The sequence below is a fragment of the Lepidochelys kempii genome, chromosome 14, assembly GCF_965140285.1.
Source record: "Lepidochelys kempii isolate rLepKem1 chromosome 14, rLepKem1.hap1, whole genome shotgun sequence".
NCBI classification, from domain to species: domain Eukaryota; kingdom Metazoa; phylum Chordata; order Testudines; family Cheloniidae; genus Lepidochelys; species Lepidochelys kempii.
In genome coordinates, this window is record NC_136393.1 from 22,500,605 (window position 1) to 22,521,378 (window position 20,774).

Genomic DNA, 20,774 nt, shown 5'->3' on the forward strand with positions numbered 1-20,774 from the left:
GTGGTAGCTAGGTCCACATTAGAATTCCTCCATCTGCCCAGCGCTGTCTACTCCAGGGGTTACATCGTCTTTGCTACGTCTCTCAGGGGGTGGATTTTTCACACCCCGAGAGCCATAGCTAGGCCAACATAACTTTTCAGTGTAGACTAGCCCTCAGTCACACCTTGGTCTTCTCCAGGAACTGGAGGTCCAAGAACTCTATGGATCAAATCCTGGCCCTATTGAAGTCAAAGGCAAAACTCCCACAGGATCAGGATTTCACCCTATGAGTCCAACTTAACTCCAGGGGGCTGCTGCTGAGAATGAGAAAGGCAGGATGGAATCCAGCAGGGAAGCTTGTGCTTCTCTCCAATATGCCCAGTGAGGGAGGAAAACTGGGTCCGATTTTGAACCCAAAGGCCTTTGACAATTTCCCATCAGGCCATCGGCCTTTCCCAGGGGGCAATTGTGCTGCCTCTCCCTGATCAACAGGAGTCGCCGCTTCTTGTGCTATTAAATGGGTAAGCTGAGGAAGAAACTGGCAACAGCCAGAGACTTCACAAACTAAAGGGGGCCAGAAAAATTCCTGGTGCAAGTCCCCTGAAAGCAACAGTGTCTCCCTGCGGATGGAGAGAACCTGAAGTTGATTTGCTTCCTCTAGAAATATACCTAGGGCCCTACCAAATTCACGGCTGTGAAAAATGTGTCATGGACCATGAAATCTGGTCTTTTGCGTATGTTTACCCTATGCTATACAGATTTCATGAGGGAGACCAGTGTTTCTCAAACTGGGGCTCCCAACCCAAATGAGGGCTGCGGGGGGTTGCAAGGTTATTGTAGGAGGGTCGCGGTTTTTCCACCCTTACTTCTGTGCTGCCTTCAGAGTTGGGAGGCTGGAGAGAGGCACGGCTGCTGGCTGAGGGCCAAGCTCGGAAGGCAGCAGGACAGAAGTAAGGGTGGCCGCTGCTCTCTGGCCGCCCAGCTCTGAAGACAGTGCTGCTGCCAGCAGCAGTGCAGAAGTAAGGGTGGCAATTCCATGACCGCCCTACAATAACCTTGCGACTCCCCCACAACCCGTTTTGGGTCAGGACCCCTACAGTTACAACGCCACAACATTTCATATTTAAATATCTGAAATGATGAAGTTTATTATTTTTAAAGTCTTATGATCGTGAAATTGACCAAAACGGACCGTGAATTTGGAAGGGCCCTAAATACACTGATGGAAACAAAGCTACCAGGACGTGTAGCCGAGGCGAAAACCGGGACTGTCCCATGTGCTCCCATGGTGCTTTCACAGCATCTGAGCCTTTTTTCAGCTTCCCCGGCTGAATCTGCCAAATGCTGCTGGTGCCCCCGGAAGGGCTTTCCACCCTACTACTGCTCAGAGGTCTTTGAACTACTCACCCCCATTTTATTTTGATCACTATTATTGTTTCTTGGGACTTCTCCACACAATCAGTTGCCACAGCTCACGCGTTCCATGGTGTCACAGTCAGAGCTGAGCACACTATGCGCAGTGAATTATTCATTCCCATACATTTAGTCTCTTTTTCCCATTTGCAAAACTATCTGCCGACAGACATGGGTCCAAATTTGCAAAAGTGGCCCCTGATTTTGCCCTTCCATCTTTTGGAGGGGCCCAACTTGGGCCTGTCCTGTGGGATTTGCCAGGTGCTGGGGGTGTTCAGCATCTTGGGAGGTGGAAGACATCCCATGCACACTTGACGGGCCCAAGATCGGCCACTTCGCAACATTTTGGTCATAGCTTCTTACAAATGATGAAATTATCAGCTGTTTTCAGTATTCGCCATCTGCACTGCATGCATGACTGGTCACCTAGGTCACATGGTATTGTTTCTGCTCCCTGACTGGATGACTGAAATTTGCAACAAACAGAAGAGAGATTTGACTAAGTCATTTGTGGCACGAACCTCTGCGCTGACTTGTATTCACAAGACTCGTTTTCCAGGAAGATGCTTGGGAACGAGTCCTATGAATGTTTACACGGGTGGCCACTTTTACACCACGTGGCGCTTTGTCCCCCTCTAGTGGTGGCGGGGCCACATAGAGGTCGAGAAGCCTACTACAACTGTGGCTAAACGGAACAGGGTCTTTTCGCTCAGGCAACATAAAGGCTGATGCATTAAGATCCCAAGGTCCCCAGTTCAATCCCAACTGCTGACAACTCACTCAGTGCCCCTGCTACATAAGGAATGAAATAAATTACCAGCCTTAAGTCGAGCAAATGTTCACAGATACACTAGTGCAGCCTCTGCCCTGCTCTAGTCACCCATCCTCTGTTGCCATGGAGACAGTTGCATGGTACAGTGGAGATGCTTATGTGAGGCAGTTTGATCTAGTGGTTAGAGAATGAGAGTCTAAGAACCTTCAGCTCTGTCCCTGGGGCCTTGGGTAAGTCATTGCTCCTTTCGTCTCCTTCAAATAGGGATGATGCACAGACCCACCTAAGCAGGGGGCAGCAGGGAGCAATCACAGCAGGCAGTGTTTGCATAGCACTAAAGTATCTTTGTTATTATTAACAGGACAGCAACCTAAGGACTGAGCAGCCACAGAAGATAAGCATCTAAGGGCTATTCTGCACTACGCAGGGTTTGCCAGCCTAACTACACAGCTACAAAGCAGATAGAGCTTCACTGGCAGAGCCCTGCTGGGACAGCTTATCCTAGTTCAGAATGAAATCAGCTATACCGGCAAAAGCACTTTTCTGCCTGTGGCCATGTCTACACTACAGACTTCTGCCAGAATAGCTCTGTCAGCCAGGGGTGTGAAGAGATGTGACCCCTGACTGACACAGCTGTGCCAGTAGAAGTCCCCAGTGTAGACGCAGTTATAGCAGCAAAACCAAGCTTTTACTGGTTTCACTCGGGGGCGAGAGGGTGGGCTGAAATAAGCTACGCCGGTAGAAGTGCAGCTTTGCTGGTATAAGCTAAATCCTCCCCAGGAGCGCTTTGCCAATATAGCATACCAGGGTTCCTATACCAAAAAAGCAATCCCAGTGTAGACATGGCCTGGATCTACATCTAGGGCTTTTCCTGGAGTAAAAATATTTAAAAATCAACCCCCTAAGCAACATGGGGCCAGTTTACTCTTCAGACCAGCCAACGTCTGAAGAGTAAACCTGGCCTGATCTGACAAAGGACAGAGAGGAGAGGCTAGAAGTGGGCAGCCATGTCTCAGAGGATGACCAGTTCCATGGGCTAGCTGACCACGGGCCCTTCCAATGGCCAGGGAGAACATGGGCATCGCAGCTCTGCAATGGCCTGCTCCAGCCGGACACTTGTTATTAGAGCTGACTGAGGAATGGGAAGTGTTTTTAGCGAAAAACTGAAATCAATCAATCAATAAATGGATTTTCCATAGAAATGTTTCATTTTTCCACTTTCTCCCCTTTTCCCCTCCTGCCAGTGGTTTTCAAAAACTGGTAACGTTTTGGTTTCTGATGGAAAACCAAAAACTTTCAACAGAAATGATATTTTTTTTCCTGCAGAAAAGGTTTGTTTAATAAAAAAGCTATTTTTTGCCTAAAATTGGTGACATGACTGATAAGTTCTGAAGCAGCTCTGCTGGTCACTCTGTTGGTCAGTCCCTCTCCCACTTTGATCCTATTGATTTAATGTCTATTTCCCAGCACGCATGCATCAGTTACACTCCTCTGACTGTTCTGTACAAAAGCCAGAGGTAGTTCTGTGCTTCTCAGTCTGATTGTACATCTGTCTCCTCATGTTTGGGAGTGAAGGGTAGTGGAAGGGGGCTGGGAGACAGGGCTCCAGCTGTTGGAGTTACAGCCTCAGTTGGCTTTGGGATCAGCACTCAGGTATCCTGGAACATGCCCTGCATCTACTTTTAAATCTAGCTAAGCCACATCCCACCTCAGTCTGCAGTTCCCAGCTCTCTCTGGGTGTCCGGAACCAGGGCCAGCTGTAGGGCCAGTCTCTGAGCACCCTAACCTGTAGAAGGCTCCCTGACTGGCTACATGGCCTATTGGATGGACAAGTCAGCAGACTGGCTCCTAAGCCAAGCAGCCACTCAAAATATGCCTGGTGCTGTGATAATTCCTGTGCCTACTTGTTCCCAGCCTTGCCCCTACCTTGCCTCACTTCAGGTAATCCAGCTCTGACCCTGCACTTCTGACCTTATCTCTGACCCTGGTCTCCTATTCCTGGCCACTGACTCCTGCTCCAACCACTAGGCATGACTGCCCACATCCCAGTCTCTGCCGCTCAGAGTCCCACAAAACCGACTATAGCTGGCACCTCCAGACCTTCTCTTTCCTGCTCCTTGAAGTGATGGAATGGCAGCGGCCCGCCCAGCCATCTCTATATGCTCAGCTCTGTTCTGGCTGCACACACCCTGCTACAGAAACTGGCTGGGTCTACAAGTACCTGAAGGCAGAAAACCCCCAAGAGGGAGTGAAATTATTTTGGGAGGTGCCGGGCGGGGGTGGGGGGAAGTGTGCAATGAAAATGTAGTCTGAGGATCTGGACACGCTTCCTGGGGGTGAGGTGGATTCCGCTGTGGAATCCACACGGTGAAAGCCACAGCTCCAGCCATTTCAAACCAGGCTTGATAAAGCACTAGGAAATCTGTCCGGTACCACAGGGAGCGATCCTGGCTGATGGGGAAGGGAAAATCAGATGGCCCTTACCAGCTCTAATTCATATACACCAAATCCATCCCACATGGAACTCTAGTCACTTTAATTACATGGGAGATGAATAGGGTGCTATGATTTTATGACGCAACCGATAAAATCTTCCATTTGTCTGAGCACAGCATGTGCTGTGTTTCAACAGCTCTTTGCTTCAGCAGGACTTAATACAGCAGCAGATTATATCAACAGCCCAGATAATGCTCCTTCAAAACCATTAAGCCATTTTTACTCTATTACAGATTCAAGTGATGTCTTGGAGACAGGGGGCGTGGCTGTCTGAGGCCCCGCCTAGACTAGGAAAGTGAAGGGTGTTTAGCAAACATGTTAGCAAGCACATGCATAGGTGCAGGAACTCGTGGTATGGGGGTTGCTGCAACACCTCCAGGTTTTACACGGGGCTCTGCTCCTGGCCCTGCACGTGGGGTCCCAGCTGCCAGCCTCGCCCCCAGGGCTCTGTTTCCAGCCCCACACACAGGTCTTGGCTACTGACCCTGTGCCTGGAGTCCCAGCTGCCAGCCATGACCCCAGGGATCAACTCCTGGCCCTGCATGTGGGATTCTGGCTGCTGGCCCCAAGCCCAGGGCTCCGCGCCCGCCCGCAGCTGTGGCCCCAGCCTCAGCCTCCTTACCTTTGTCCATGTCCTCAGTCCCAGAGCCATGGCCCTGCTCCCAGCCCTAGGGGATGGAGGGGGGCACGGATGGGGTAAGGAGGGGGCAGCACGCCCACTCTAGCACATGCCAGTTAACACCTTTTTAAACACAGCCTAGCACAGAGTATAGATAAAGACAGTGGGGTTTATAAACAGGTTAGCTGTCAGCCCTCAGGTCTCCACTAGGGGGCTTTGCCAGCCCTCTAATGTAGATGCAACTTCTGCCAAGAGAAGCAGTTTTTCTCCTGGTCCAGTAACAGTCCTGAACGACTTGAGCTGTGTCAACAGAAGCCCTCTTCTCTTGGCATTGCTGCATCTACACTGGGGTTTTTGCTAACTATGTCAGCTGGGAGCGTATGGGTTTTTTACACCCCTGCCAAGAAACCTGTGTGGCATGGACCTGGCCTAGGAAAAACAGTCTTTCGTGAAAATGAGATTGTTGGAAAGTCCCTGTGTAGACAGGGCAAGCTAACAGGGTCGAAGGGGAAACCTAGATCAGCTAACACGTTACAGCTTCCACAGGCCCTGTCTATGCTGGGCTTTCAAAATCATGTTCTTGTCTAAGCCCTTTCCGAGCCCTTCAGATGACAACCCTGCTCTTTCCTAGTCGAAGTACAGAGGAAGCGCACTGATCACAGGTACTAGCATGCCATAACTGCTGGCCACGCGGACTTGTTAATGGTGACATCTGTCTGCCAGTTCAACCCCAAGCCAGCCCCACCCTGCAGCACCCATGTGCTTGGAAATCAGAGGCAGTGCCCTCCCCACTGGCCATCAGATCCCCCCTTGATCTTCAGCCGCGTATGGAGGCTACAGCCAGACCCCAAATCATACCCTATGGGCTCCGAACTCCCCAAGAGGATGACACCGGTTTTCTGCGTTCGGGTCATTACACAATAACAACAACCAGGGATAATAATCGGAGCTTAAAGAGATCTCCAAGAATCTATCATCAGCCAGCAATGCTGTTTCTTTAGCACAGAACACAACATTAGGGTCTGGACAACCCATTCAGATACAAATACTATGTCCACTCACCAGCCCCTGGCCCTGATGCCTGTCGTCCAAAGATCACTGAGGCAAAGGTGTGCTGGGGCAGCTGCCTCGCTTTAACATCACCCCGTCTGCTACAGCAGTGTGCAGACAAGTGTTGAGCGTCTCCTTGATTTGCCACTAACTAGCTGTGTAGGAAACTCTTCACCCACCACTGAAATGCAGCCCAAACTCTCAGCTCTTTGGCGCCTTTGTGTTCTGGGCTCCTACACGTTATGGAAATACAAATCATGATGCTAATCATCTCTGGGGAGGAACGAGGCCGCTGCTTAGAGGCCAATGGCAAACCCTGCACCACAGCTAAGAAAGGAAAGGCCCAGATTCTCCAAGATATTTAGAACTGACCTCTCATCAATTTCAATGGGAGTTAGGCGCCTAAAAACCTGTGAGGATCTGGCCCGAAACCTATTTCCAGTGGAAGCGATCAGGAATTTGGGGAAAAGCGAATGTAATTACCCAGCCTGTCTGGAACTTGGCTAGGACGATGAGGCTCTCATCCCACCCTTGTCAAAGTGACAGGGCATCTTTACTGGGCACACGGGGTCAGGACCTCTGCCATATGCCTTATCTCAAAGATGCCATCTCCAGCTGCACTGGGACCTCGTAAACCACTTTGGGCCAGGTCTGTCTCTGAGGGAATTGTGCCTCCTACTGAGCAGCAAATGCCACTCCCCCAGCACCCAGAATAACAGAGCAATCATACTTTGCACCGACTGTCTCTGATTATTTATTAACTATGGTGTATTATTTATTGAGCACTGCCAAGGTACCTGGTGCTGTAAAAACCACCAAGGACGACCCAGTCTCTGCCTCTCAGAGCTCACAGGCTAATGGGACTCGGTGTGGATGATAGAACACGCAGTAGGTAATTAACTAAGTAAAGTCACTGAGTTATACCCACAATAATACATGGGAACTCATCCTGGCTGAATGGTTCCTTTGCTTTTAATCCCTTTGCAGAGGGTGCTGGATTTTCCTGGCATGGTGCCGGGTACTGGCAATACACGCTGGGACTTCTGGCACTCACAAAGGAGTTCAAAACTCTGTGCACACGCTTTGGCAACGCTGACGTTTTATAAACCAGTTTGTTTCTGTATTCTCTCTCTCTTTCTCCCCCTCCCCCATCCACAGCCCAGGCTACCATCCACCTGTGAGCAGACTGTGATGTGACATTGCCGAGGAATAACTTTACCACCACAACCACTTAATCACCTGACGCCCAGCTGGCACTCCCAGAGTCTTAATACGGCAGCCAGGTATGCTAATGCCCGTCAACTGTATCCTTACTGGGCAAGTGTTACCTGATCTATCTGCTCACAGAGTCAACTGTGCTAACCCCAAGCTTTTTGCTGTTATTCTCCTATGGAGTTTGGCTGGAGCAGAATCACTGTGTTCATATCTGTTCTCTCAGAACAATGCAACAACCCTTCACTTCCTTCAGATGTAACAAAAGCACTGCACTCACCACTGATGGGCAGCCACCTCTGGCAACTGTCCAACATTCAAAAAAGGAAGTGAAGAAGAAAACTATATCCATTTGACACACAATAGGAATTTTAGGTGGCCAGAGGGACTATGCCTATAGCCCCAAAGTTAACATCCCATCTCCTACCACAAAAAAGCCACAGCATATTTCATGACTTCAAGTACGGGGTTATTTGTCCAGTGTGGTCTTACAGGAGACCGCCACTTAGAGAATGACCAAGGCTACATCTGGCAGCAATTGGGTTTTGCTTGAAGGGCTCCCATCCAAGCATTGTCCAGGCCAAAGAGCTAAACCTCCCCAGAATTTTATTTCTGTGCAACATTTCCACTTATGACACATCTATCATTCCTTGTTATGAAGATCTTTGCCATCTGATTCCTAAATGGGTCTTTAATTTTATTTCCAGATCAGTCCTTCTGATAATTTACATTCACACAGTGATGGTGGAAAGCACATAAATATCTCAGTGAAGTTGCTGCTTATTAAGCCTCACTCCGGGAATAGCTTCAATGCCACCAGCTCTCCGACATGCATAATTCTGTGCTAGCAGTCTGGGGGGGAGTGGATGCCTTTGTGATAGCCTTGCTGCATAGTGACACAATAGCAGGTGGATTCATGCACCTTCCGAAGTCCCTCGGGGAATGTATTTAGTGCAGAGGATTCCAAGCTGATCGTTCTTATTTTTTACCACTACCGGCACTTACTGCAGGCTAGTCTCTGGGCTCACCGGGCCGCAGTACGGCTCCACTTTGAATAGGAAATACCGGGTGTTGTTGTCACGGAGTCCCCGGGGCGATGCTCTGGAAATGCTCCCTACGAAGCCCGTCGGGACTCTGGGGAAATCTCCTTTCTGTGAGCAGCCTGTCTTCAGGACACACAGCTCACACAACTTCCACCTTCCTGGGTCTGACCTCGGAGCATTCAGCATCCTCTGCCCCTCCGTGCGCTTCCCACAGCGAGTCCGCCCAGGCGGGGTCCTGGGGAAGCCAGAGGGTCCTGCACCCCAACTTCGCAGTCAGACGTGACTCTCAGCCAGCCAGTAAAACAGAAGGTTTATTAGAGGATAGGAACATGGTCTAAAACAGAGCTTGTAGGTACAGAGAACAGGACCCCTCAGCTGGGTCCATTTTGGGGGGCAGTGAGCCAGACAACCACATCTGCACTTCACTCCACATCCTCAGCCAGCCTCAAACTGAAACTCTCTCCAGCCCCTCCTCCTCTGGGCTTTGTCACTTTCCCGGGCCAGGAGGTCACCTGATTCCTTTGTTCTCCAACCGTTTAGCTCTCACCTTGCAGGGGAGAAGGGCCAGGCCATCAGTTGCCAGGAAACAGGGTGTCGGCCATTCTCTGTGTCCAGACCCCTGCACACACCTGCCTCTAGGGCTCTGCAACGATCATACACCCTTATCCCACCACCTAGATACTTAAGAACTGCATAGGGGAAACTGAGGCACCCCACAATATTCAGAGGAAACATTAAGATCAGTCCCGCTTCGTCACAGTTGTGTCGATTGAGTTTGTAGCAGAAATCCTCTAGAGTCAACAGACACTGCAACCGCCATTTCAATGTGGAAATCCGTGCTTTGTTGCACCAGCTGTTAACATTTGGGCTGTTCTTGAGGTTCTTCAGGACTTTCTCGTCCTGTCCTGGCCAGGATGTGCTGAGACACCTGGGCGTTAAGATTGGCTCTGTGAACAGGTCTTGGACTGGAAGCTGTAACAGTTTCAGATTTCATAGATAGATTCATAGATTTTAAGGTCAGAAGAGACCAGTATGGTCATCTAGTCTGACCTCCTGCACAACGCAGGCCACAGAATCTCACCCACCCACTCCTGTAACAAACCCCTAATCTATGTCTGAGCTATTGAAGTCCCCAAATCATGGTTTAAAGACTTCAAGATGCAGAGAATCCTCCAGCAAGTGACCCGTGCCCCACCTGCAGAGGAAGGCAAAAAACCCCCAGGGCCTCTGCCAGTCTGCCCTGAAGGAAAATTCCTTCCCGACCCCAAATATGGCGATCAGCTAAACCCTGAGTGTGTGGGCATGACTCACCAGCCAGACACCCAAGAAAGAATTCTCTTTAGTAACTCAGATCCCACCCCATCTAACATCCCATCACAGGCCATTAGGCCTATTTACTGCTAATAGTCAAAAATCAATGAATTGCCAAAATTAGGCTATCCCATCACACCATCCCCTCCATAAACTTATCAAGCTTAGTCTTGAAGCCAGATGTCTTTTGCCTCCACTGCTCCCCTTGGAAGACTGTTCCAGAGCTTCACTCCTCTGATGGCTAGAATCCTTCATCTAATTTCAAGTCCAAACTTTGTGCTGGCCAGTTTATATCCGTACGCCCTGGACCAGCAACCAGAACCTCGGCTCCAGGCATGTCACACTTGCTGCCTCCTTCTACTAATCATCGATTGTCCAGACTGTGCTTCCCCCTGTCCACCACAAACAGACCGCACCCAGGCTATCTGACGGTCAGCAGGGGTGTCGCCCAGGCGGGAGGGAAGGCAAAACGTGCGCCAGATTGTGAGAGTTCTGGGTGAAGCCGTCTAGCTAAATAACACTGCTTCAGAGGAAATGGCCAGACCCAGCCCTCGAGCTCAGGTTCTAGCAGGCGCTGGTGATTCAGTCGAGAGTGCGCCGCCCTCTCACTCGGCACCGAACCCCAGGCACAAGCATGGTGCTAAGGGGCGCTGGGCTGCTGCCGCCTTTCCAATGCGATATAAAGCCCAGGCCCTGCCCACGTGCGGACGTTAAATACGATTAGGAGTGGTGGGAGGGTCAGATTTCAGACTGGGTCGTTACACTTTGCCTACCAAAAATTCCCCTGAGCTTTCAGTTGCGTACAATAATCGTCTTCTGACTCTGTCCAAAACTGCCACCAAGCCATGCCGTGGGCTGTTAAACAGCTGCCATGCTCCACCCCAGAGGTGGCTGCATTTCACTGCCAGGCGAAGTAACTCCTGTCTCCATGGCTTGTGCAATCTGTAATGCACTTTGGGATGGCTGGATGGAAGGTACCAGGGAGGTACTGGCCGGTGTTGTCACTGGCAGTACCAGGAAGCGTTAGCCTCACAGCCTCCTCATGGGCTCTATCAGTTCAATATTCCTGGTGCGCTCCCAGCAGAGATGGGAAACACGGGGCAGGGTTTAAAGAGCCACTACTGTCAGGGAACTCTCTTCACCCCCTACCTCCCTGCCCCTTGAGGATTCTCTCTCCATTATCTCCATTCACCAGCCGGAAGGGGTCTCCTAACTGATCAGCCCCAGGACCTGGAAATCCAGCCTGGCACCTTCTTGGGGGGAGGGATAGCTCAGTGGTTTGAGCATTGGCCTGCTAAACCCAGGGTTGTGAGTTCAATCCTTGAGGGGGCCATTTAGGGATCTGGGGCAAAAATTGAGGATTGGTCCTGCTTTGAGCAGGGGGTTGGACAAGATGATCTCCTGAGGTCCCTTTCAACTCTGATATTCTCTGATTCTGCCTCTGACACCGGCACTGCAAAGCGAGACTCTGCAGCCGGGACTCTGCTGCCGTTTCAGCTGCTGGAGTGTGACTGCCGCTTGCTCTCCTGCAGCGCGCTGGGCTCTGCGAAAAGCTGCTCTGTGCTCACTAAAGTGAGCTGGGGTGATGGGAAGCCCCATGGGGGGCGCAAAGAGGGAGGCAGGAGGGGGCATTTTGTAGCCATTTTTCTGACTAGCCTTTAAAAATGGGGGCGGGGAGGGTCCTCATGGTCAGACGGGACAGCGTGTGCATGCGTGTGTCAGTGTATGTCCCGGCTGCTGCCCGGGAAAGCATGCTGTATGGGTACTGCAGGACAAGGAAGCACAAGGCAGGCAGAGCTGGCAGTGGGGCACGGGTTGCACTCCTTTCCCGTTGTGTATCTCTCCGCGGTTACTCCCGCTTTGCACCAGCAGAGAGAGCAGGAGAGTCACTCCACAGGGCAGCCAGGCTGGCCTCTCCCTACAGCTGCAGGTTTTATTCCTAGAGAGGTAAAGCCACAAACTATTTCCATTCGGCTCCCAAGGAGCTTCACCCCCATCCCCCGGGTACTTATCTTTGATGCCCAGCATGATGTCGTTGGAGGTGCCACGCAGCTGGCAGGCAGCCGACATGGCCTGGGTCCCGCAAGGACAGGTGCCACATCCCTTTTCTGTGCAGCAGGGAGTGTCTAGATCCCAGCCCCTCGCCTCCCACCTCCCCCAGCCCCACTCCCAGCTCAGCTTGACACCAGGGGTGAGGCCGATGCAATGCAGGGATGGGACAGGAAGATTTGTCTGGGGCAGACGTGTCCCCCACTTACCTGTACTGTGCTTGGAAGTGGTTCTGCACGAAGCTCTGTCTGCTGGGAGGCTGGGTGGCTGGCGGGGCGTGGCCAGAGCCACAGCTCTCGTCCAGACTGGGCTGGGGCTGCAGAGAGACAAACGGGGTTATGGAAACATTGGACAGCGGCTGAAAATCCCCCGACTCCCCCCAGCCGCACCCCTGCCCCCACCACCCCACTTCCCTTGGCGGAGGCTGTCCACAATTCCTCCTGATGGAGATCTTCCCCTCCACCCCCGTCTCTACCCCTGCTTCTCCACAGCTCAGGGTGCAGGGAGGAGAGCTGGGTGGGACCCCTACAGAGGGGCATGGGCCACGGCTCTCCCCAGGGCTTAAGCACGCTGACTGCAGCCCTGCCAGACCAAAGCAGGGAGGGGAACAAGAGATCTGCTTCCCGATGAGCGGAGGGCACGAAGTCTGGGGTAATGGGGCAGCAGGCGGCAGTAGGGGGTGGGGAGGGAATGGGGGCAGGTCTAGACGAGTGGGGAAAGGGGCTGGAACCAGGCTGGAGAGCAGAGAGCTTTTCCCCTCCCAGGCAGTCTGGTAGAGTTACTCTAAGTAGAGTCACCCTTGTCTTTCGTGCCTGGAGAGGCCCTCAGCTAGCCCGGTCCCTTTTCCCAGCCCTCAGCCCCAGCAGCCACAACAGTAGCCACAGACTCTGAATGGTAAATACTGGCTGTACAGACAAGGGAGCAGTGAGTAGGAGGAGGGGGCAATTTCATCGCTGGATACGGCATTGGGGAGACCAACACTGGACACCGCACCCAACACTGGGTTCCACATTTTCAAAGGGATGTCGAAAAATTGGAGAGGAGGCAAAAGAAAGCCACGAAAATGATTCAAGGGCTGCAGCGAGAGACTTACAGAGCAATCTGTTTAGCTTCTCACAGAGAAGATGAGAGGTGGCTTGTTTATGGTGTCTAAGGACCTTCACAGGGAGAAAACACACCTACTAAAGGGATCTTTAATCTAGCAGAAAAAGGCAGAACCACCAATGGCTAGAAGCTGAAGCCCGACAAACTCAAACTGGAAATTAGGAGCAATTTTTTACCAGGGCGGGTGATTAACCATTGGAAAAAAGAAAAGGAGGACTTGTGGCACCTTAGAGACTAACCAATTTATTAGAGCATAAGCTTTCGTGAGCTACAGCTCACTTCTTCAGATGTGAAGCTGTATGCTCTAATAAATTGGTTAGTCTCTAAGGTGCCACAAGTCCTCCTTTTCTTTTTGCGAATACAGACTAACACGGCTGTTACTCTGTAACCATTGGAACAAACTCCCAAGGCAAGTGGTGGATTCTCCATCTCTTGCTGACTTCAGATCAGGACCGGAGGCTTTTCTGGAAGCTGCGTTAGTCGAACACAAGCTCTTGGCCTCAGCCCAGGGCTAAGTGGGGAAATTTAAGAACCTGTGCTATACAGGAGGTCGGACTAGATGATCTCAAGTTCCCTTCTGGCCTTAAAATCTCTGCATCTCTGAAAGGAATGAGCGATCGGCGCTGACAATAGAGTGGCTGCTTGCTGAACCGCACACAGCCGGCTTGCAGTTATTAGGCGTGGTCCCGTGTCCCCTCGCAGGGAAAGCAAACACGGGTAGTGAGATCAGATGGCTCAGTGGAGAGGAGAGATCGGATATTGGAGAGCAGCACCACCGCAGCTCTGGGACAGCAATGCAAAACACACCCTGAATCCAACCAAGAGAAACCCACCAGCCAGCCAGGCACAGAGCAGGCTCAGCCCCCCTACCACATGCAAAGCTACATGGGGACCAGCGGCTCGCAACTCCCTGGGAACCTGCTGGACGTGATGCTCGCTGGCAATCAGCTGTCAGCTTTCAAACGCCCCTCCAGAGAGCTGGGTTGGGGAGTGGGGGAAAGAAAGTTAGTGAGTTTGGGGAACGTGTGTCTGTGTGCACAAGGGTTGCTGTGTGCCCACGAGTGTGTGTGTGTGTGTGTGCACGAGGGTTGCTGTGTGTGCACGAGTGTGTATTTCTGTGCATGAGGGTTGCTGTGGGTACACGAGTCTGTGTATGTGTGTGCATGAGGGCTGCTGCGTGTGCAGCAAGTACAAGCGGAAAATGGTGCTAGGTGTGAATTAACCTCATGTAAGTGATCAGAAACTGAACAATAACTAAAACCACCACCTGGGGTGCATGCCTCCAAGGCAAGTGCGACAGCAGCACTTCACAAGCAAGGACATCAAAATAAATAAATACATCCCTGCATTTCCCTGATGCCTATCATAGACAGATCTCAGAGTTCTTTACAGCACCCCAACAAATATAATCACCCCAGTTTTACAGAGGGGTACACTGAGGCACAGAGCAATTAGTGTGACTGGCTCATAGTCACAGACATTGAGTCACTGACAGATCTGGGGACAGAACCCAGGAGCTCTGACCCCCAGTTCCCTATTAGAACCCCTCGCCCATGCTAGCTCAGTTACGATACCCCGAGCAGTGCGAGTTTTGGGGGTGTGACTGTGCTGAAGGAACAGCAGCAGGAAAGGGGACATGATCCCTTCCTAATAGTGGCACTTTTCACCTTGCACCCCACACTGCAACAATGGGAAAGTCAAATTCCTCAACACTTCCTGCCGGGGAGATTTGCAGGTGAAATAACAATCAGGTCCTTAATTGTGCCTCCCAATTGTAATACCCAGGCAAGGAGAGCAGATTGCAACTTCATCTGAAGATGTGATAAATAAATCTCTGTCACTGGTCCTGTACAAAATTCCTAGAGCAGGTCCTAAGGTGACTGCTTCTGTATTTACAGTCTCTGCATCAACGTAACAGCAGCTAGTACCGCTCACCTAGTGAAGGTTATTGCAACAAAACAGAGGAAGATCCAAATCACCCCAACAAGGGTGCAATTGACAAAGCCACTGGAATTAGGGACAGTACCTGCCCTGTCAGCTTCTGGGAGAAAAGTAAAGAAGAAGAAAAAGGTCTGTCAGTTGGCTGAGTTAAGCCCCACTGAGCGCCAGCTCTCCTTTCTCTATCTGCAAAAGAAATTGAAAGAAATTGACCGCAGACTGGAGTTCCTTCCAAAAACCTCTCACTGCCCTGCTGGACAGAGAGCCAGCAGCTCCGTCTACAAGACCACCAGCAGTGCTACCCAGACCAGCGGCTAGCTACCAAACCCCAGGGGGAGACTGATACTGACAAAGGGCTGAGCCCTGCCCGCGGCTGGCAATAGGGTACCTTAGAAACACCAGCAGGAGCCTACCGCAGTAATTTAGATGGAACACAGGAGCTAATGGCGTTAACATAACCCAGTTACTGTCCAACATTAAACAGTGCTCTACGACGTGCCGGGTTTGGTATAGAGACCTCAGCTTCCTTGGCACCAATGCAAACGCACCATTAACCATCCTTTGAACCTTGTACTGAAGATAAAGAAAAGAAGAGAAACCAGTGAAAGCCTTTGGAATGTCAAGTATGAAGTCAGGCTTGCATTTCAATGGCACCCCTTCTTCCGTCTCCCTCAGCTGGTGAGAGTTTCAGAAGGAAACCCTCCTTGCTTGACAGTTTCTTAGATGGAAGCCAGGGTGGCATAAATGCCGACTTTCTTCTTTTCGGGTGGGTGCTCCACCCCCACTCCACCCTGAGGCCCTGCCCCCGCCCTGTTCCCTCCCTCAAGGCCCACCTGCTGCCCCACGTCTTTCCACCCTAGCTCCACCTCTTCCTCCGAATGTGCCCCACCCTTGCTCCACCTCTTCCCTCCCACACTCCGCCCACTCCCTCGGCCTCCCGCCCACCACTGAACAGCTGATCGGGGTGTGGGTTCTTTTTTTTGCCATGGGTGCTCTAGTCCCGGAGCACCCACGGAGCCAGTGCTGATGCAGGATTGTAATCGCTGTCCTGGGAGAAAGGGGAGAAGATCATTGAGAAGGGTTGGAGCTGCTGCTGTTGTAACAGTCCGATCCTCTTTCATCCCAAGTGGCGGCTGAGAGTCAGCTGAAGCTGGTAGGAGCAGCCATGTCATTTGGGCCCCTCCCTCTAGCTCGGTCTGGTCAGGACGTCTCTCGGTATAAGGATGATGAAGGTCCTGGGGCCCAGGAGACGGCGGGGTTGGCAGTCACGAAGGTGAAGCTCACTCCAGTAGCCTGTGTCTGGTCTTCCTGTATTTCCCCCCCAAAAGTCTCTTTGTTTAAGGACCCACAAAAGGAGTGGGTGGTATAGCCCATCCCCTCGTTCTTTTGTCCACCAATTAGCCCTAATATCCCACACGCAAATTTTAATTAATTAATTTCGGGTCCCACATCCTCTGTCTTTCCTAAGCATGATTTCAGCATAGTTCTTGAATCATAGCAGTGTGGCCTTTTTCGTTTGGACTAATTTATCTCTGTCTGGTTCTCCTGCACCTGTTCATAACATTCATTATTGAAAACAACCTGACCTACTTTCCAGCTCCATGTTATTACAGGTTATTCATGAACTCTGTACAACGGAGCTCACAATCAGAGTCAATTTGTAGGCTTGAGTCTCACCCCAGGGCACCCCACCCAGTGTGGGATGCTCTGATAGAGAATGCCCCAGCCCCATGCCCCAGGATGCTCAGAGACACCAGCTGGAAGATCGACCCCTGCAGGGTCAGTACTAAGCAGCTGCTGCCCTCCATTCCATTCCTGTGTAACCGAACCAGGCTCCTCTACAGCAAGCAGGAACAGGATTCACACCGCTCCACACTGGTGCCCACAGTCCCCTGGAGAAGGGGATGTGAAGGATGGGGATGGCTGAGCTCAGCCAGCTCCCTTCACTTCCATGGCTACCACACTAAGGACCAGGAAGCCTGGCGTGACTTTGGCTTGGAAACAGCACCCTCCCTCCTTCCGTGCCACCCTCCTGACTTGTGGAGAAGTGGAGGAGACACCTGCCAGCCCAGATCCAGACCTTCCCCACCATCCCAGTCACTTCTCAGACTGCCAGTGCCAGTGATAGGCTTTTTGCTTCAGTGATGAGACTGGAACAGATGGCGGGAGCTGATGGCGGGAAGAGAAGTGTCTGTTAGAATCCCCCACGCTGGCAGCCTGATGGCTCGGCGGGGCGGGGCTCCCTCTGGGGAAACGGCACATCAGGGAATGTTCACTCCATCGGGACATGATCTCCCAGGGCTCCATGCGCCTTGCCCCCATTACAATCAAAAGGGAGCTGGGGACACAGGCTCCACATTGGGTCTTTGTGGGGATCGCTCACCCTCTCTTTCCTTGCTGCTAACATGACCTATGTGAGGAGCAGGTTATCCCCTATCTGTGGGGTCCTGACACCTTCCTCTGAAGCAGGAGCAGTTGGAGGTGGGATCTGGTGTCCTGGCTCTGATCCAGCCTGGTGATACCTGTGGTACTATGGTTTGATCTTTCTTCTCCTAAGAATGGCCATGTCTGTCCATCTGGGTCTGTTTGTCCTTCTCCTTGCAGGCAGACAGCTGGATGGTGCCGGTCCCTGTGTTTCTGCCCTTGTCTCTTTGCGTATCATCCTTGCACAGGGGCCATGCTAATCTTCTCTGTATTGTTCCAATTTTAGGGTAGGTCTGGGGATATCACTGCTAAGATATCACTATCAGAAGCATGGAGGTCATTTCTGAGAACGCCCTGCAGTTTCCCCCCCTCCCCATCCCAGAAAAAAGGGACCTTTAAAACAGAGCGGGAATGGGACAACAGGTAACACATGAGAGCTGGGGTTGGGGAAGCAGGCAGTCAGTTACCACAGGAAGGAGTTATATTAGGCTTCCCAGATTACAGTGTATTCTCTTAGTAATAACTGTCTGACAGCATCAGTAATTTCAGTTAATTACACAGAGGGAAGCAATTTAGGCACATTGCAGGCAAACACAAAGACGCCGGCATGTGTTTGTTACAGCTGAGCATTTCTCTCTGTGTGTGAGGAGGTCAGTGCGGGTGGGCTGGGAATGTCTGGTGTCTGTCTGGGGAGGGGGTATGTTTAGGGTGAGCACGTCTACATGGGGGGTTATTGTAGGGAATAAGTCGGTGTGTGTATTCAGATGGGGCTCTGTTCATTCATTCTATGGATCTCTATATGCACCCCTCTGTCTACCCATCCATCCCACGTATCCACACCACTGTCTTGCTGTCCACACCTACAGCACCTACAAAGATTGTATTTGCTATGGTATTCAATAGGTATTCTTAATAAGAGTAATAAAATAAGAAGAAGCACCTACCTCGGATACAGCGCTTTCATCCACAGTCTTCAAAGTGCTTTACAAAGGAGGTCGGTATCCTTGTCCCCACTTTACAGTTGGGGAGACTGAGGCACAAAGGGGGCGAGTGACTTGCTGTAGGGATGCTGAGCCCCTGCAGTCTAACTGCAGTCAACAGCAGCTCGACACAGCAGATCAAGCCCTTGATGTGTTGCCATCCCATCAAGAAATTTGCTACTGAGGAACATTTTCGGATGAGCCGCCTGGACCTGGGCTGCGTGTAGGAGGGAGGAAAGGGCCTCTCCGGATGAAGACAGCATGGCACTGCCAGAGCTGGCTGCTCTCAGGAAGGCTGAGGGGCTGTCAGAGAGCAGCCGCAGCGGCTCTGGAGGGATGCCTGATACCCAGCAGTGACTCCAGTCTGTCACTTTGGCCTAGCAACCCACTGGAGCACCTGCTCTCGTTAACAGCACCCTAAGGAGGTGCTAACGTCTCCCCCAGCGGGAGAGCCAGGCCTGCGAACATCGTTGTACAAAGCCACACTCTGACAGCTGGGAAGGGCAGCCAAGGTGACCCGCGAGCACCCAGGTGCGGGCAGTGACAGACAGGCCGTGTTCTGGGCACGGCTCCCCGTGCAGCCGCTCAGACACGGGGCGGGAGGGGGAAGCCGTTGTCAGAGCTGGAAGGAGAGCCGGGTCTTTCTGCCGTGGGGCCAGCCTTGGGCCATCAGCCCATTTCTATCTGCCTGTCCATCCAGGGGCTTATACTGACCCCTCTCCTCTCTGGCCTGTTTCTGAGCACCTCACACATATGCATCCCTGAGCTAAAGCCGCAGCTCCTTCTCCTAACGCTGCGCTCCCTGAGGGGATGTCAAGCAGGGATTTCATCCACTCCAGTCAGCCACTGGAGGGGGGCCTACAATGGGGGGGAGGTGACCCAGGAAGGGGTTAAACTCTTCATTAGATAGAAAAGAGCAGGCTGCGGCCTGAAGAGCTGGCAGCCAGGGCTCCTTGGCATGTGGGGGGAGGGCCTGGCAGCTTGGCCTTGCAAGGGGGGACCCTGCAAAGGAAGCAGAGACTTCGTCAGGGGGTGGGAGGAGGACAAGGGGCTCCTGCAAAGGGGAGTAGCTGGTTCTCCGGGTTGCTATAACTGGGAAGACTGGACTACCCATGCCAGGCAAGCCATGGCCGTGCTGCACACACAGCAGGCGGTCCATGCGAGCTTTCTGCGAGCTGCCCACCATCGTACGGCTGTGTGTGGGGCCTGTGGAGTTTCCCAAGGCTGAGCCTGGAGTTGTTTTTCTGTCTGTCTGTAGCTGGACCTGCCTTATGAGGGCCATAAGCCTGAGCCCTGGAGTGGAGCAGAGACTGGGTCCGTAAGAGCCCATCCACCCCCTCCTTCGTCAGCCAGTGGGGTCTTGCTGCAGTGCATTATACAGCACGCTCTCCTCCCCTCCGTACACCTATCCAGCCCTGCTGGCCCACAGAGTCAGAAACTGGGGCCGGGTCAGTGGCAGGTAAGGTATCAACCAGTAATCGTTAGGGCTACTGACCAGCCCAACAGGGCCAGCCTGTTCAGGAATCCACTGGGCAGGGACCCCAGACACATCAGGGCTTCTCCAACTCCGTCCCAGCCCCACAAACCTCAGGGGTACTGGGAGAGGCACGAGGGAGCACAGCAAATCTACGGCGAAGACAGGAATGGAGCCCAGGTCGCCTGACTGCCCATCCTGAGTCTCTACCACAAGGCCACCCTTCCTCCTTTGCTTCCAGGGTATGGCCCAGCCTCTCTGGGGTCTCTGGGCTGTTCCCCTAACACACAGCACCGGGGTCATGTGGGGGGATCCTCAGAGGCAAAGGCTCCCTCTGAAGACCTGCCCTGGCTGGAGCTGGCGAGCTGCAAAACGGCCAGGGCCCGGCTGACACATTCCACAGAAGGCGGGCGAGGTAATAAATACCTTTTATTGAACCAGCTCCTGCTGGGGAGAGAGACGCTTTTGAGCCACACACAGCTCTGCCTGAGAGGGTTCAAGGGCAGCTCTGCGTGGCTCCGAAGTGTGTCTCCCCAGCAGGATTTGCTCCAATAAAAGCGATTACCTCACCCACCTTGTCTCTCTAATCACCTGGGTCCAACACAACTACACCACCACTGCCAATGTTCCAGTCAGGCTGCGGTGACAGGAGCTCCATGCGCCATGCCCAGGACCTGCTGGGAGTCCATCCCCCCCAGTCTGTAAAACATCAGCCATCCCACGGAGAAGTAGGAAGATGGAGCAGGCCTGGTAGGGGAGAGGAGCAGGCTTTTCCCACGCTGCCAGGTGGGAGACTCAGGGCCCAGGCTTAGGGTGATTCTACCTGGCCACCTGCATGGACTTCAAGGGAGTTCTGACCCAGTAAATTGAACCCACTATCTCCACCCTCCTGCACTGATCCACAGCAGAT

At 52.3% G+C, this 20,774-nt stretch overlaps 1 protein-coding gene and 1 non-coding gene across 2 annotated transcripts in view; both read right to left on the bottom strand.

Annotated features, from left to right (window-relative positions):
- Window positions 1-20,774, bottom strand: part of USP43 (ubiquitin specific peptidase 43) — a 185,323-nt gene that overhangs the window by 113,526 nt on the left and 51,023 nt on the right. The window contains exon 3 of the mRNA XM_073310194.2: window positions 12,154-12,260. Within this exon, the coding sequence (XP_073166295.2) occupies window positions 12,154-12,260 (107 nt within the window). The remainder of the gene's footprint in view (window positions 1-12,153; window positions 12,261-20,774) is intronic.
- On the bottom strand, window positions 17,612-17,716 carry LOC140898422 (U6 spliceosomal RNA). Its single transcript, XR_012154982.2, has one exon. It is a non-coding gene; the product is annotated as a U6 spliceosomal RNA (small nuclear RNA).